The sequence below is a fragment of the Somniosus microcephalus genome, chromosome 17 (genome assembly GCF_052327205.1).
Source record: "Somniosus microcephalus isolate GS21.2 chromosome 17, FLI_Smic_1.0, whole genome shotgun sequence".
Lineage (NCBI taxonomy): Eukaryota > Metazoa > Chordata > Chondrichthyes > Squaliformes > Somniosidae > Somniosus > Somniosus microcephalus.
In genome coordinates, this window is record NC_141003.1 from 39,491,945 (window position 1) to 39,509,991 (window position 18,047).

At 40.0% G+C, this 18,047-nt stretch overlaps 1 protein-coding gene across 7 annotated transcripts in view; it reads right to left on the reverse strand.

Annotated features, from left to right (window-relative positions):
- Nucleotides 1–18,047, reverse strand: part of bltp3b (bridge-like lipid transfer protein family member 3B) — a 145,368-nt gene that overhangs the window by 86,421 nt on the left and 40,900 nt on the right. For 6 of the 7 annotated variants that reach the window (XM_086010215.1, XM_086010216.1, XM_086010212.1 and 3 more), the window contains exons 2-3: nt 17,418–17,580; nt 3,295–3,333 (exon numbers count right to left, since the gene is read on the reverse strand). In XM_086010215.1, the coding sequence (XP_085866341.1) occupies nt 3,295–3,333; nt 17,418–17,580 (202 nt within the window). Of the gene's footprint in view, nt 1–3,294; nt 3,334–15,545; nt 15,739–17,417; nt 17,581–18,047 lie in introns of those variants that run through there. The other variant, XM_086010214.1, reaches the window with a different exon arrangement.

An 18,047-nucleotide genomic window follows, 5' to 3' on the forward strand; every position in this document is an offset into this window, starting at 1 on the left:
CCCTTGATCCCTTTAGCCTTAAGCAACAATTCATACTGGATTACAATTCCACAGTCAACGACAGCAATCCAGAGTCTCAATCCAAGTGCCATTTTTCCTGCGTGACCCTTGACAACAAGCATCAGCGGGCTTTTCAATCAAGGGTTATCACACCAAAATGTCAACATCCCATCACCAGCACCTACATACACATACCTCGAGCAGTGGTCAGTGGGTAGCGATTGCAAGCAGGAACTCAAATTATATTTTCCCCCTCTCAAAGCTCAGGGACGAGGCCAAATGTCTTTCCCACTGCAGCTCCAAATGAGATTGGATAATTCTACACAGCTCAGGTAACAAACTTCAAGTCCATATGGTTCAGAGTGCTCTTGGCCAGGGGAAGAGATGAATTTTAATACACCAATAATGCTGATGATACTACAACATCTCAGATCATATCTGGCACAAACACTCCTTAATAGAAATTAATTTTATGAATGAACCACACAATCATGAGATGATTGAATTGAGAGCAATGAATATAGAAAATAACCCAACCCATATTATTGGAGTACATGGAATTGAAAGTTTATATAATCATAGAATCTTACAGCACAGAAGGAGGCCATTCGGCCCATTGTGCCTGTGCCAGCTCTTTGAAAGAACGATCCAGTTAGTCCTACTCCCCTGCTCTTTCCCTATAAGCCTGCAAATTCTTCCTTTTCAAATATATATCCAATTTCATGGGAGCTTTGCAACTCATTTTCTATATCCCTTTGCTCTCTGTCCATAATTTACTCACATTCATCTCAAATCATGCCAGGACTTTACAGAACAATTTTTACCTACATTTATTCTGTATTTCATATTTCACTTTTTAGGACGACTAAATCCTACATAATAATATCTAATTTATTTTACAAAATTTTCTCTAATGGCAAGAGCACTGTCAGAGTCACCCTGTAAATTAAGTGTAGCAATACCCGTGCCATTGGAGGAATCTCACAAGGAAGCTTTGCTGGCACTTCAGAGTCAACCATGTTGTGGGACTCAAGTCAAATATAGGCCAGACCGGGTAAGGACAAAAGGTTTCCTTCCCAAAAGGACATTAGTGAATTCGTTGTTTTTTTTACTACAATCCAAAAGCTTCATGGTCACTTTTTACTGAAACCAGATTTGATTTCCCGATAAATGTTAAAAAAATTTATAAACTGAATTAAAATTCTCAAACTACCATGGTAGGATTTTAACTCATGTTCTCTGAAATATTAGTCCAGGACTCCCTGGGGACTTCATAGATATATAAGAAATGTAATGGGGTAGAGAATATAAGTTTGAAACAATATTTGGATACACCAGGGCAGTGGCACAAGAGGGCTATAAAGGGACAAATTTAAAATAGACATCAGAAGGATTTTTTTTGTATAAAGGGTGATCAATAGCTGCAATAGATTACTATTGAAGGGTGATTGAGGCCAGAATACTGGACTCATTTAAGAAATAGCCAAATGTGTGAATGGAAAGGCAGTTGGATGGGTATTCTGGAAGGATGAGATCAATGGGGCTGAAGGGCCTTCTTCATTCAAACCTATCAATCAGGTAAATTAAGCCAACCTGCATCAGTTCAATCCAAGATAACAGTTCCTATAGTTACAAGTACATCATGAATGACTCTAGAGACAGCATCAGTGATAGCTGTAGTGGTACGAAATAACTCAGCACAAGGCAAGTACATTTAAGAAGGAAATAATGGGAATCATCGGCAACAAAAAATCTTTGCACATTATGTACCTGCATTGCTCAGAGATTATATCTGATAACTTTTTTTCAATTTGCTAAATCATTCACTCAGAACATTGCTTTGTTTATTTATGTAACTGAGACAATTAAAATTTTCAATCAGGTTCATTTCTTGTAAGGTTGCCATGAAAAGTTTACAAAGGTACCATGTAAATGCACTGACTTTGAAAATTTACGTAAGGGTCCATAAGTTGGGAATAAGGGAGGGGAACAAATGGCAACTGAAATGTGAGCTTATATGTAGATCTGTCATCATTTTAACATTTGGTTTTCCCTTGTCAGAACAACCAAGAACTTTTTTTTGAAAATTTATTTATTCACATGATATGGGCATTGTGGCAAAGCCAGCATTTATTGCCCATCCCTAATTGCCGTCGAGAAGGTTGTGGTGAGCTGCCTTCTTGAACCTCTGCAGTCCGTGTGGTGAAGGTACGTGCTGTTTGTTAAGGAGTTCCAGAATTTGACCAAGTGATGACGAAGGAACATCAATATATATCCAAGTCAGGATGGTGTGTGACTTGGAGGTGGTGGTGTTCCCATGCACCTGCTGTCCTTGTCCTTCTAGGTGGTAGAGGTCACGGGTTTGGGAGATGCTGTCGAAGATGCTTTGGCGAGTTGCTGCAGTGCATCTTGTAGATGGTGTACAATGCAGCCACAGTGCGCCAGTGGTGGAGGGAGTGAATGTTTATGGTGGTGGATGCGGTGCCAACCAAGCGGGCGGCTTTGTCCTGGATGGTGTCAAGCTTCTTAGAGTGTTGTTGGAGCTGTACTCATCCAAGTGGAGAATATTCCATCACACTCCTGACTTAGATGAGCATCTGAAACGCCATAGCATACAAGGCTACGGACCAAGTGCTGGAAAATGGGATTAGAATAGACAGGGCTTGATGGCCAGCGCGGACATGATGGGCCGAAGGGCCTCTTTCTGTGCTGTGTAACTCTATGACTATGACTCTATGACTTGTGCTTTGTAGGTGGTGGAAAGACTTTGGGAATCAGGAGGTGAGTCACAGCGTAGAATATCCAGTCTCTGCCATGTCAAGGGGAGGTGGTCAGGCTCTCTCTTGTTGGAGATGGTCATTGTCTGGCACTTGTGTGGCGCGAACGTTACTTGCCACTTATCAGCCCAAGCCTGAATGTTGTCCAGGATTTGCTGCATGCAGGCACAGACTGCATGATAAAACACCAGATATATGTACATCTGTTCATTCTACTGCCTAGGGAGCACACTGAAATATGGATAAATGTGCTTTGAATGAACAGTTTTGCAAAAAAACAATTTAACAAAAAGCAGTACAGAAAACTGCAAGCATGTAGATTGAGAATGGCAACCACACTAATTTCTCCCAGCTGTAAGGATGCAATTGCTACCCTGAATGATGACCATAATACCCTCCCCCTCCCAAAAGGAGGATTTTCTATTAACTCTTGTGGTGTCAGGTCCTGTCAGAAACTAGAGCACCTGAAACAAATACATTTATTCACATTTAATAATGATATAAAATAAAAATTTACCAGGCAGATTGGGTGAGTCTTCAGTTTAGTCCAGTGTATCTGCAAGAGAGACAGAGAATAGGTCACTCAGTAAAACATTCAGTTTCTGAAACTGTACAATATTTCCAAAGTCCAAAAGAAATAGTCTAGAAATGTTCTGTGGTGGCCTTATTCTCGAGCTTTCTTACAAACATTACACCCTATAAATTTAACCATTTTAAAATTGAATAATGGCAGCTTTATAGAATTTCTACTATCACAGAAAGATATCAGACACTGTTGTTCAGCCGTTGAGGTCACAATGTTAGGTACACAAAGGAGTTATTGAAATACAGTAATAAGATCCAGATACACTTTAACAAGCAGAGCACTATTGTTCATGGGGTGTGGAGCCGTTTACTTGTATTATCAGCCCTTGCCACAATAATATCAATCATCACTGCTCTGGCTCTTGATTGTTTTTTTTAAAAAACTGCCTTTAAACTTGTTAGCCAATCAAATCCTTCTTCTGTAATTTATGCTTCCCTCCGAAATGTTGGGAGGAAGAAGTATTTTGAAAGTTAGTTCTTTGGTGGAATATATATATATATACACATATACACACACACACACTGTAGATTAAATTGATTAGAAAATAATAAAATTGAAGTAAAAAATTATAAAAACAGGGCATAAAATGGAACAGGTGTTTATTTTTGTATTACAAGTAAGCTTAACCTTAAAGTAGCTTTATTAGTGTTTATTTTAACAATGATAAGCTGGAAGCCATCAAGCAGGAATGGCACTGCAAATATTTTACATTCAACATATTCAGGACATGGGTCTCAGTACTACAAAAGAAAACAATACAAGCTAATTGTAGAAGTGTACTGTATTACCTCTACATTTTATAGTCAAATTTCTGATTTGATGAGAAAATGCAAGTTTCTGCCATTGATCTCGACCTTGGTTCAGTGGTAGCACTCTCGGCTGCGAGTCAGAAGATCGTGAGTTCAAGCCCCACTCCAGAGACAAGCAGAATCTAGGCTGGCACTTCAGTGCAGTACTGAGGCACTGTTGGGACGTGCCATCTTTCAGATGAGACATTAAACCAGCCTCTCAGGTGGACGTCGCTCTTTGAAGAAGAGCAGGGGAGTTCTTCTGGTGTGTTGGCCAACATTTATCCCTCAACCAACAACTAAAAATAGATGATCTGGTCACTTACCTCATTACTGTTTGTGGGACCTTGTGCATAAATTGGCTGCTGTGTTTCCTATATTACAACAGTGACTACACTTCAAAAGTGTTTCATTGACTGAAAAGCACTTTGAGACGTTGAGATTGTGAAAGGATATATATAAATGCAAGGACTTTCTTTATAAGACTTTAAATGAAAACAATATCTAATATAAATGCTACAGGTCATTAGCTTACAGCTTTATCATTACATTTTATCTTTGGAATCACAATTCTTCTCACCATAACCAACCTTCAAACAGCACATTTGAGAATTATAACTCAGTTATTTTGACATTAATAAACAAAAAATACTGTACCTATTACAAAGGAAACTATTCAAGAGCTTCTTGCAAGTATGAAAGTAGTAATGAAAGTCAGCATTACTTCATCAAAGGAGCTTGTGCCAAATCAATGTAATGGACTTCTTTGAGAACACTGCCTTCATTCACTAATTTGGTTATGTGAGGAATATTGGCCCTGAATTTGCGGTCAGAGGCGAAATGACGAATACACCTCTGAACCGGAAAAGAATCTGAACTTAGCTGATGTCTCCGGAGCTTCGGACTCTTCCGGTCCTGGGCCTGCATGCACACGCCTGGGTAAAGGCCCATGGATCCCAGGGGCGAATGCGGTTCGCAAGTGTCCTGGGATCACGTGGGCCAGGCCAACCAATCAAAAAGGGTGATTCCTATGATGCTTATGGGGATTCCATTTACGCATTAAATCCCCATCAGCATATTAGAAATCCCCAAATAAAGAAGAATTCACACCACTTAAATAAAAAATGATCACGTTCAAAATTAACAGAAAGACCCTTTAATTAAGCATTTTAAAATGTGCTAACATTTACCTAAACTAATTTTAAATGTAAGTGTATGTTTAAATCATTTTTAAAGTTTTATTTTAACATTTATTTTAACCCTTATGCTGGTAAAAGGCCTTACGCCTGCATTCGCTGGGCAGTAGTTGGGTAAATAGCCCAAATCTGCGCCAGCAAAGGTGATTTTGTAGTGGATGCGAAAGATTTGTCCAAGCAGAACTTGACAGATCGCAAGTTCCGGGTTTTCGTGCATGCGCAGCACATGCAGAAACCTGGAACTTGCGGGGTCATTCTGAAGGCTTCCGACAATGTGCGTACCCTGTCAGAAGCACCGTAATTTCAGGCCATTATGTATTTACTTGTATAAAGTATTTGGGAAGGCTTTTTTCCAATTCTTATCTTTCAAGTGAAAACTCAAGATCAAGGCCGACATTGCAAAATGGTTAGAGAACTCATTTGGAAACAAGACGTAAAGAGCGAATAGGAACAAAATTGGTTTCACCAGACAACAATGATCAGTGATTTGCTGCAAGAATCATCTTGGGGTCTCTGCCATTCATGATGGAAAATAATTACATTGATACGGCACCTTTCACATCAAAGGGATTTACACAATGAATCACGTTAAGATAATTATTATTAATGACATCAGCTTTTGTAAGCAGAATGTTTTAAGTTCTCAGAGGTTAAGGAAAAGTGAGATGTTACAGAAGAAGATATTTCAGCACACAGAGGGGAGGCCATTCAGTCCACCATTCCAGCACCACTCCACACCTAACCTGCATACTCGACTCATGCTGCTCTTTCTCCGTATCCTTGAATATTTCTCTTCTTGTATTTATCTATTTCTGTACCAAATGTTGAGAGTCACTGCTTCAATGGCTATTTGTAGTAATGCATTACATATCCTAATCACTCTTTGCATGAAAACATATTTCAAAGGACATAATATCATTCAATGAGATTCTCTGAGCAACTGGCTGATGAATGGACAGATTTCTAATAATATTTATGAAAATGCATATTAGTGTTATTTTTTAAAGTAATAAATAATATTGGGATATGGAGTACAAAGGAGACTTTCCGATTATAATTGATGTATTGAAATTACATCTATGGTGTGGGAGATGATTGCCATGGCAAACAGAATACTGGGTTGAACAAGTAACCGAAAATAAATGTCCAGTGATGTGGCCACTCTAATGCCTAATTTGAGAGAAACACTGACTACCATATTCGCTTTTTACTAACTTTAGACTGGTAAAGGTGGGGTATCACAGCGCTTTTGAAACTGTTGGCTGACATGGAAAATGACAGCTCTGCACCTGCCACGATTACACTGTAGCTGATGTGCAGTACTCACAGAAGAGGCCATCTCTTCAAGGTGATCTTGCTACCAAATTGCAGATTTGAGAAAAAATGACAGGGCTTTGCATTTGGTCTGGTGCAAAATACCGTGCTGCACGCATAGCAAAAATGCACTGAAGAATCCAATGCATGTCCTATTTCTTGCAGGAGTGGAAATAAGTACACAAAAGGATCAGGAAAAAAAACCATGAAATCATTGTCTTAATATTAGTGCAGTTACCTATTTCACTTCCCCAATGGCTCAGCAAGTTTATAAACGAGTAGCTGAGCCAAACAGATCAGGTTCAACCACTGATTGATGCGGCATTAGCTGATCTTAGTAGGGATGTTATAACTTGCCCCAGCGCCTCAAATTGGGTAAAGGGAAATTGTCAAAGATTCCTTCTCCTGATCCGTATCCAGCAACCCCGCCTACAAGTGCAGGATTGAGCTCCGCTCTGGATACCCTTCCCAACAATTGAATTGTCTGCCAACAATCATTACACAGCTAACTACTAGTTGACGAAGGTAATAGAGGGCACTTTGTGTTGATGGAACCATACCCCAAGGAGAGAGCCAATGCAACTGTGTGGTGGGGTACTGCGTCACATGTCAGTGAATATAACAGGGTAGCAAATACGAAACAGAATAGGAAATGTATAATTTGCAGACTGACAGAACATAATCACCCTGTGGTGCTCGATGCCTCCCTCCAAAGGATGACTTTTTTTTTAAACCAAAATGTACCAACTCAGCTAAATGTAAATGTAACCTTAGACAGCTACCTCGCCTTCTTCTATATTTAGTGTATAATCCTTCAACAATAATTAGACCACACCTTGCCATGACAAGAACTAAGTTATCTGGTTTGCCCTGTATAAAATCAAAAATGTTTCACACTGCTTAAAAACGACATTGGCTTTTCACAGCAACTGAAAGTGGAGGTTCCGACTGGCACTGGTTTTAATTTAGTCTAAATTTTAGAAATGTCGATACCCATTCAAACCATTAATGCCACTTTAGAAATTCAGAGCAGAACATTTTTCAAGAAACTATCTAATTCTACAGATCACCTTCCAGTAAACCTTTTTAGTTGATATCGTATAGTAATGTTACAAATGATCATGGAAATTATAATTATTATGCTGGTGAAAAATTAGATTACAGTGTATCACAAGAAAAATCTGCATTCATTCTTGTTTCACAGTTCCAATACTGTGGGAAACACTCGCTGCATCGAAGAAAGATCAGCAGCATTCAAAGATCTTTCTGCAAATAGGTTTAGTCGAGCAGGCTGTAGAATTCATAAACCAGTCAAAACAATGAAAAGTACATGAACATTTTAATATCGCTGAAAGAACACATTTTTAAAAAGTCAGCATTTTTAAATATAGGCAAAATACTCATTTGCATGTCCATTTTTAAATGCTTTGTTTTCTGCCAAGCTTAAGTACACCATTTTAACTGAACATAAACAAAAAGAAAAACACTTCATATACTGGAAATCTGAAACAAGAACAGAAAATGTGGAACCCAGTCAGTCAGCGTCTGTGGAGATAACAAGCAGCTAATCTTTTGGGTGCAGATCTTTCTTCAAACCCTGTTTTCAGTGGCTCCAGCATTTTCTGTTTTTATTTCCATTTTTAACCCACATAAACTTCCTACCTCATCCTTTATATAGGCCCTCCATAAAATACCATTCTCCAAACAAAGGAACAGAGAGTTTTCTCCCAATCCTCTGCTAATCTCACTTGCGCTGCCTGTGAGGTGCTTTGCAAGAGTGTTTTGAAACAATTCTCCCTCCAACTTTCCTTGTGGTGAAGTACCTGCCGAAACCGGCTATCACTCTGGTGCCATAACCCAGATCAGGAACAGTTAAAGACCTAATCATTTTTGGTTGAATATAAATCAGGTGTCTGATGAGAAGACATCAGACAAGATTACCCAAAAGCAGATGGTCTTACTTACTGAAGAGCTTGGGCTAGATTTGCATCAAAGTTCAAGAAGGAAAGCAACAATGGCTAACAGATCTCAACTCAATTCCCACCATATCGCTGCTATCAGAGGAGATTTGAAAAGAGAAAGTGAGGTAGAAATTGGTTATGGCCTGTTTTCAGATGGATAACCAACAGTGCACAGACAACGCATGCCCGAAATGGGAGGCCCAACGATCGCCTAAAATTGTGCCTTGGGGCTCATTTTAATAATTTGGGCAAGCTGCCAGCACCTGTTGCCCCTCCAGAGGCAGCACATCCATTGCGAAGGCATTGGCCCTGAATTTCCGATCGGAGGTTTCCTGCGTGTGGATACCTCTGATTGGAAAAAATCTACACACTTACCTGCTGGCTCCGTAGGTCCCGAGATTTGCGATCCTGGGCCTCTGCTCTACGAAATGCGCAGAGGCCCAGGTATCCCAGGGGTACAGGCGGTTCGCAAGCGTCCCTGGGATCACGTGGGCCATGGGGAACCAATCAAAGAAGGGAATCCCCATTCACACTTTTGACAGGTCCATACGGACACATCTGTCAAAAGTATGAATGGGGATCACTCAAGAAGCAGTTAAACATTAATTTTTTTTAAATCACATTTAAAATTAGTTAAAATTATATTAAATTAAATATTTTAAACAAAAATTTAATTTTTTGAAAAAATTTTTTTTTTTTTTTTTTTTACAGGGCTAAAAATAAACTTACCTTTTTTAAAAGTATTTTAAAATTATAAATGAATGACATTTTATGGTAAAAGCAGGCCTTACGCCGGCTTTTACCAGGCGTAAGATTTTTAAAGGTTTAGGCGGAGGACAGATCGCAAGTGTCGGGTTTAGCGCGTGTGCTTCGCGTGCCTGACACCGGCGCTTGCACGGCCCCGACAGGTGCGTACACACCTCGTACGCACCCGTGGGGGTCGGAAAATCCGGCCCATTAATTTTAGCCCGTTTGCCTCATCCAGCATCAGACTCAGGCAAATTCCGGGGAGGAAGGAGCAAAATGGGCAATGGGAGGTCGGCCAATCACAGGTTGGCAGCGGCCCCCAGGGGTGCGGTGGAGTCAGGAACATGTCTGTTCCTCCTGGCTCCACCTCCTGGCTCCACATCAAGCTTTCAAACAAAAATGCACTTACTGTTTTGTTGGCGGTCACTGTTTAGCCACAGAAAACAGCGAGCACAATGGGGTCCAATATTCCCTCCCCGTCCCCCAACCCCCACCGGTAATTTGTGTAAGTGTGTCACTTCCAAGAAGCATACTACTTTACAGTGACTTAACTGCGAAAGAACATCAGTTGTGGGTTTCAATGTTTGCATTTGGATATTATGCTAGGTTTTCAAGTGTTTTTTAAAAAAAAAACGTCAAAACAATTTAACCCGTTTGTTTTGTCAGGAATTTCTAAACTGTATAAAAACTGCAGCATTCATCAACTTGCACTGCGATAAACAAAAAACAATTCTTTCAGCAAATAACACAAAACAAGTCAAAGGCATTTCCCTTTCCCACTTCATCACTACCAATTATAGGTGTAATTCCACAATACCAATAGCTCCGCGGGGAAGCCATGTTCGAAGAGAACACAGGCCATCAATACGACGAGAACATTGTAGCTCCAATTCTACAAACAATGCTCCCACATGCGTGGCTCCTTACTGGGAGCTCGGGGGTCATAGAATTATAAATAAAGCCCGATTCATTATCCTATTAATGCCCTTCATGAACAGCTTGATGCAAGGTCAACACAATGTAGAACAGCACTGACTAAATCAGCTGTCGGGCACCTCCAGAAGCTTTGTTCTGATCTCAGACAATCTCAGCAGGTAATTAAATATGCAATTTATGGTAGTGTTTAACAGATAATGGTCAAAAAGAGACCGTTTTTGTGTGCTACTAGAAAGCCATTTAAGAATAAAACAGAAAACCGCACTGTGTATTCATGGCAGCAATGAAAAGAATTTTCATTCAGTGTTCACTGCATTATATACTATGAAAGATTCTAAAACATAAAACAAGTAAATTGAAAAATACAACTGTAATATAAAGCTGTGAGCGTACCTTCGCATTACGCAACCATTAAAACTTCATTAAATTGCATTGTGCATTCCACGATACAATTTAGTAGCTTTTTCAGCCTACTACACTGATTAAATAGGCTATTTTATGTAAAGTTTTAAACAAAACATAATTTCCTACTTGTGCCACATTATTCACATCCATTTATCCATTACGTAATGAAATAAATTTCTCAAAGCTGCAGGACAGAGTCTAACCTGACTTGTGTAGGTTTTGTCAAGCATATCAAAGCATTAGTAAGATCTCAACTCTGTAAACCAGAGAAAAAATATTGCATGCATTTTAGGAAGTAGGCACCACATTGTATCAGAGCAGGTGGAGCTGGACACACATCTGCCCTCCGGTATAAGCTTGTCCCTCCTTGCTCCCTCTGTGTGCTGTAGATAGCACTGTGTATCCCTGCCCAATTACTTGCTGTTTGATAGTTTATATTTTTTAAGGTGGAGACAAATGAAACATTTGGAGACTAATAAAATTGCAAACACTGGAAGACTTTCATAAAGGAGCAGCCTATAGTACTTTTGTCTGGAACTTTTGGGAAGAAAAATCTGGGATGTGAGGGAAGCAAACCTAAACTGATAAATTAATTGAAACTGAAGAACAGGGGAAAAGCTGGGACAGTAATCCTACCCAACGGATTTGCTGCCTCGTGCTTTCTTTCCCATTGAAATCCCCTGTGTTTTTGGCATATCAATAACAAACAGTGTTCGACTTGACTAACTGTGCAAAATGGAAGCCTAAAATATCACAAGCCACTTGAAGAGACAAAATGAAAGTTGGATGTGCAAATGCATGTAGTGATGAAAGGTTCAGGCCAACACAAGTGGACATCTCAAATGGGATGAGGTGACATGAGATGTTCTTGGCAGCTCAACAATGTACAATAGGAAGACTAGGATTTTTCTGTTTTGTTCTTTGGGCAAGGAAAGCCAAGTAGCCCTAAAACAATGAAATCGAGGCCTCTGGCATTCCACTGGCCTCAAGAGCCTGGAGAGTATCACAGAGAAAGAATATTAAAATCACACAAGTAAGTGGCTGAATACATGAAGGTAATGATGAATCTGTACAAAACATTGGTTCGGCTTCAGTTGGAGCAGTGTGTGCAGTTCTGGGTATGTCATTATAGAAGGATACTGGAGCCACAGAAAAAGTATAACGTAGATTCACTAGGCTGATACCAAGAATGAGAGGATACAGTTATGATGAGATTTAAAACAAATCTAGGTCTGTGTTTACTAGAGCAGAGATCATTAAGGGGCAGTTAGTAGAAACGTTCAAAATCCTGAAAGTGTTTGAAGGGTAAATAATGAAAAATAATTTCTACGTTACTAAAAGAAAAACTTGCATTTCACACCTCAGGACATCCAAAAGTGCTTCGCAACTAATTAACTACTTTTTGAAGTGTAGACATTGTTGTAATGTAGGAAACACTATTCAAGCTGCGTGAATCACAACATGCAAGAAATAATTAATTTTAAAGATTACAGGGAAAGAGTGGGGAAGTGAGATTACGGTAGATAGCTCTGATGTAGAGCCAGCACTGACAATCATGACGGGCTGAATTGCTGGCATAAAGCAACATCCTAGCACAGTTGTTAAAAATCACCTTTCTGCTGAAATTTCTATAATTTTACAAAAGGCTATGCTGATCATTTTAGACCGGTTCTTCAGAGGGAGTACCTAAGCAATGGCATTAAAAGGACAGGGCATCTACATTTTATACATGCTAATCTGTTTCTTCTGGTGTTGCACATGGGGAACATCGAAAGAGATGACAGGAAGTGAAGGAAGGTTGGTCATTGACTCACTAATGTTATCACGGTCGGATTCACTGACCTGCGAGAGAACACCATTGTCTGTTAAGGAGAGGAAGGAGCTGATCACTGGATAAAGGAGGAGAGCAAATTGGACAACGCAACCTCTACTATCCTTTTATTAATCCTCACAAAAAATATTGTTCATTTTTGACAGTATATTCCACCCGCCTACCCCCACCCCCGCCCTTCCAGCTCCATAGGAGCCAGCAGCCCTCCTGTACCCCCATGACCAAGAGGCTAGTCTTCAAGTGTAAGTGGAGAAGTGAGCGTCAATGGTTTATTCAACTCTTGGGAGTGAAGTCCAATCTGGCAAAGTGATCGGGAGCCAGAAACCCATCTGTTGTGTTCTTCATATGCACCCCAGCCACCACTGCCATACCCAGAGACACTGAAGCAATGTGTAGCACATCTACTGTTCCCCTATCGGTGTCCAAACTGTATGGATTCTACCCCCCGCCAACCCTCATCGTTCAATAATGATTTTGATTTTGTTTCTCCCTCTGTCTTTTGGTCGAACAATGCAATGCAACAGCTGAATGCTGCCAGCTGACCTGCTCCCAGCTGTCTACTGCTTGAGTAGCTGTTGGGAGGGGCAACATTTAATGTTGGGGGGGGGGGGGGGGGGCGGTGACATGTCCATGGACTTGTTTATCCTCTGCAGAGAACTAGCAAGTCTTCTTTATACGGAGCGAGACTTCCTTATTTGGTTGAATATTTTAATCAGCCTCCAAAAGTAAATTTTTTTAAATTATGATAGGGTAGATGTAGAGATGATGTTTGGACTTGTGGTGGAGTCCAAAACTAGGGGCCATAAATATAAAAGATAGTCACCAGTACATTCAATACGGAAGTCAGGAGAAACTTCTTTACCCAGAGAGTGGTTAGAATGTGGAACTTGCTATCACATGCAGTAGTTGAGGCGAATAGCTTCCCCTTGAATGCATCTATGCTAAATTATACATGAGGGAGAAAGGAATAGATGGGTATGCTGATAGGGTTAGATGAAGTAGGGTGAGAGGAGGCTTGTGTGGAGCATAAATGCCAGCTTAGACCAGTTGGGTCGAATGGTCTGTTTCCATGCTATAAATTTTTTGTCATTCTATGTCTCAAGTGCACACAAACATAAAAAAGGAAGACTTGTATTTATAGAGCGCCTTTCACGACCACCGGACATCTCAAAGCGCTTTACAGCCAATGAAGTACTTTTGAAGTGTAGTCACTGTTGTAATGTGGGAAACACGGCAGCCAATTTGCACACAGCAAGCTCCCACAAACAGCAATGTGATAATGACCAGATAATTTGATTTTGTTACGTTGATTGAGGGATAAATATTGGCCAGGACACGGAGAATAACTCCCCAGCTCTTCTTCAAAACAGTGCCTTGGGATTTTCTACGTCCACTTGAGAGAGCAGACAGGGCTGTGGTTTAACATCTCATCCGAAAGACTTCCGACAGTGCAGCCCTCCACTGGAGTATCAGCCTAGATTTTTGTGCTCAAGTCCCTGGGACTTGAACCCACAACCTTCTGACTCAGAGGCGAGAGTGCTACCCACTGAGCCACGGCTGACATGAAGATTTTCAATACATTATAGAGGGGAAGGAGGGAGGGCCATAATTTGTTGCATCTGCTGTTAGTTAAGACTTGCCCATGGACGTTTATGTTTTTAATTTTTTGCGTGCCAAGTTGCTAAAAGTGCAAGCTGAAAACGGCGCAGTGAGGGAAACAGGGCAACTGGGTCTTGAGTGAACAGGCCAAGCAACTGTGTATCTCCTTAACCAATCAAATTGAAGGATTGTGAAATAAACAGCACATGGACTGAGAAGGAAGTGTACATTAAAGGGGGTGAATTCAATGTCAAATCAGGTACAGAACGAGAAATCAAGAGAAGATTAGATTAGATTAAAGAGAGAGAGGATGGAGTTAAACAAATTAAATGACATTTTTGAAATCTCCAGCATCAATTAATACTTTAAAGAATGAGACTCCACACTTGTAATAGTTAATGTTCAGTGCCAGAGAGCTTAATTGGCAGTAATTAACACATCACATCATTACAAGGGTACTAGCGCTTGAAATTTACGAGTTTAGTTCGTATTTCCCGTGCAAATACAGCAAATTCACACCGTTCAATACATTTCAATGGTGAGGCAAACAGCGAGATGCCGTTTTCGCAAAGCTAACAGCGGAGCAACGGACAGCAACTTTTGGATATTCGCATTTAACTGCGCATCTGCCCCTCGCCTGGAGTTGTTGTACCATTTACATACAAATAACGGCGAGCATGGTTCGAGTACTGAAAGACTGAATTTTGAAGAAAATTTTGATAAAGCAGTACTTGTATCATTCTCTGGCATTTTGAAGAAAATTATCCACATCAGCAGGTAATAGTTTGTAATGACTCTCACCAAAGAAGTAACTAGTTTTCAGCACAATATTAAAGGCAGCAGAAATTGATTGATGGTATATTTGCAAATTCTATTTGCTCATTATCCCTACACAATAGAATCACCCGAAGCTTGATGAACCTCAACAACACCAACTGCTGAAAACAAGCTATAATTCATGCAACACAGTTCATACACTTGAGGTACATTGTCTAGAAACAGAAGGATAAATACTGGGAGTCGCCAGAAGCAAGTTGCTCAGCTTGAATTTCTGATTGTGAAAATGTTCAGCAAGATTATTTTTGATCTTTTGATGTAGTCCAAAGTTATATTACTGCGCAGCACTGGCCACTGCCTCAAAACTCTTCGGACACTTCTATTGGTAAATCTATAAAAGATGGTATATTAAGTTGTTCCTCTAATTACATATTTACTTTTATTTGCTTAGAACAATAACATCAAGCTTTTAAAAAATGTTACCGCTTTGTTGGCAGTCAATGCTGAGTTAAAGCAAAAAAAAAACAGGAGAGTGGGGTCCAATTTCTTCCCTCCTCCCCGTAATGTTTTAACAAAGTAGGCTTATTGTGTCATTTCCAAGAAGCACACCACTTTGCAGTGACTTAACTGTAAAAGGACTTCAGTTGTGGGTTTCAATAGTTGCATTTGGATATTCTGCTAGGTTTTCAAGTCTGTTTCTGGGACCATCCTCTCCCAGTGTCACCAAAGCCCAGGACTGTCCCCCAGCGCTGGGGGTAGAGTTGCTGCTCGGTTGTGCTGGTTTATTTCCAAACGAAATTTGCCTGAAAATCGGCACAACCCTTGCAAAAGATCGCGGAATTGTTAGCACAAATTACTTTCAGCACAGATCTGCAATATTTTGCGCTACTTCAAAAAATTCGCACTAGAAGCCGGCCCCAACTCCAAAACTGGCCACACACTCAGGATGAATTCATCACCGTTGAGAGTTTCCACTAATTGCGCTCGTTTGCAGGCCTAAAATTTTAGCTGGTTCTTTTGGGCACAAGGACCCTAATAGGCACATTTTAAAAGCTTTTTGAAAGTAATTTTTTTTTAAATTTACTGCACAGGAAACTTTGGTTTATCCGGAGGTTGTATGGCCGGAAACCTCGATCTAACGGCAGAAATCAGCAGCCGTTTTGTTAGGGTTTTTTTTTCTTCTCCTAGCATTTTTTTTAAAGTCAGTCAGTCTCTGGAAAGCCTCTCTGTAGCTGTTGCTAAGCTACAGAGACGCTTCCAAGGTACGGGCCGACTGTTTACAAGCTGTTGCTAAGCAACAGTGTTTGTTGTCAGATACGGAGATGAAAACCTCCGTATCCTTCAACATTAGCGCTGGTCTGTCCGGAAGTTTTCATAGATCGGCATCACGCCGGTCCCGTCGGTGCCGGATATCGTGAAGTTTCCTGTACTAAGAAACTGACTACTGTACTCCAATATAACAATCAAATGGCTCTGTATTTCTTTTAAAAGTCACCTTCAGTCATTTAAAATTGGGTAAATGACAGGTAGTGAATTGACAGTGATTAAAATGCTTATTTTTTGTGATAAACCCATTTTCAGCTGTATTAATCAAACCACACCAAGTTACCACTCTTGATATATCAAAGAATATTTCTTAAAGCAATGTTTTAAAACGCTGCCCGACTGCGCTGGTTCATGGCAGATTTTGTGTCAAGTGTTCGGCAAATGAGTTTGAGCAGACACACTAGGGGAAAAAACCCTTCTCAAAACAGGCGCAAGATGGCTGAAACTCGAGCCCCTGGTATCCACCTCTAACATGGTACATCTTGACTTCCACCTCACTGCGTATCTTCAGCATCAAAGAAACGCAAGCAATAAAAATTAAATTAAAAAGATATGGCAATAGATCTACAAAATAAAATTTATGTAAACAAGAATAATCAAGGCAACAGCTTTATAGTTTTCACAGAAAAAAGTCACAGAATTCAATCCCCAGATATAAATCATTTAGTAGCATGCAATAAAAATGGTAAATCAGTGACTCTTGTAATACTGTGTGCTAAATGGCTACCACCCCTAGGGTTATAAACATCCTATCCTCCAAGTCACCACTAGTATGAATAATAATCTTTACCCCAAGACTTGATATTTAGAACCCTAGAATTTCTTTTGAATTCTGGAAAATTAGAGGAAGGAACCATAATATCTCAAAACATTTCAGTTGACAAATGGTGCACCATCCTTTGTGTTTACTGTCACTTTATGTACCTGTAAGGGACATGCCAGTTTATCTCCCAGCCCTGTTCAGTTCTCTTTTTACATTGGCAAGGGTTCCCTTGTGCCATTTTCATCAGCTTAGCCCCCAAATACGCTTTGCTGATTCCGTTCCCACTAGGAGGATTTGATTCTGGTATTTTCACACTGCAGGGAATGGTATTGTGCACAAGGCATTTCAGATCTTAAGGCAGCTTCAAAGCATACTGTTGATGTAACTTCTTTAGTAAAATGAGGCTCTTACCCGAATTGCAGCCTTGTTGCAGAATACTCTGGTGATTGCCAACCAAGTGGGCAAGTCCAGCATGTTTTGCAGTACCTCTTCATCGAGCTCCAAGTTGGTCAGCTGACCTTCACCTTTGAGAGTACTCAAATTAATTTTATCTGGTGACAGATTCTTGGTGAACCTAAAAAACAAAAAAATAGCAGAATGATACTTTAGTTGTCATGATATGTGCTTAGAAAAATTGATGGGGATTTTTAAATTAAAAACTTCTATCAAAGGTAAAGGAGGAAAAATTGGTAGAAATTTGGCACTTCATAATAGTGGAAGTCTGACTACTGCAAACTATTTCTCAGTCAAAGAAGATTTTTTAAATTTGGACACAGGTCAGGAACCAAAATATCCTGGCAACATGATATACAGTAATGACGATAGTTATAGAGTAATGCAACTGATAATTATACAAATTCAACAATTGGAAGGGAGAGGAAATATGCCAACAATAAAAATATATGCAACGCAGAGGGAACAGACAGAAAAACAGAGTCCAACTCTCTCTCGTCCTTAGCACTGCCAATATCAAACAATTTAAAATCTGCACAATGATAGAATTTAAAAAGTATATCTAAGTAGTATCTGTTCACATATCTA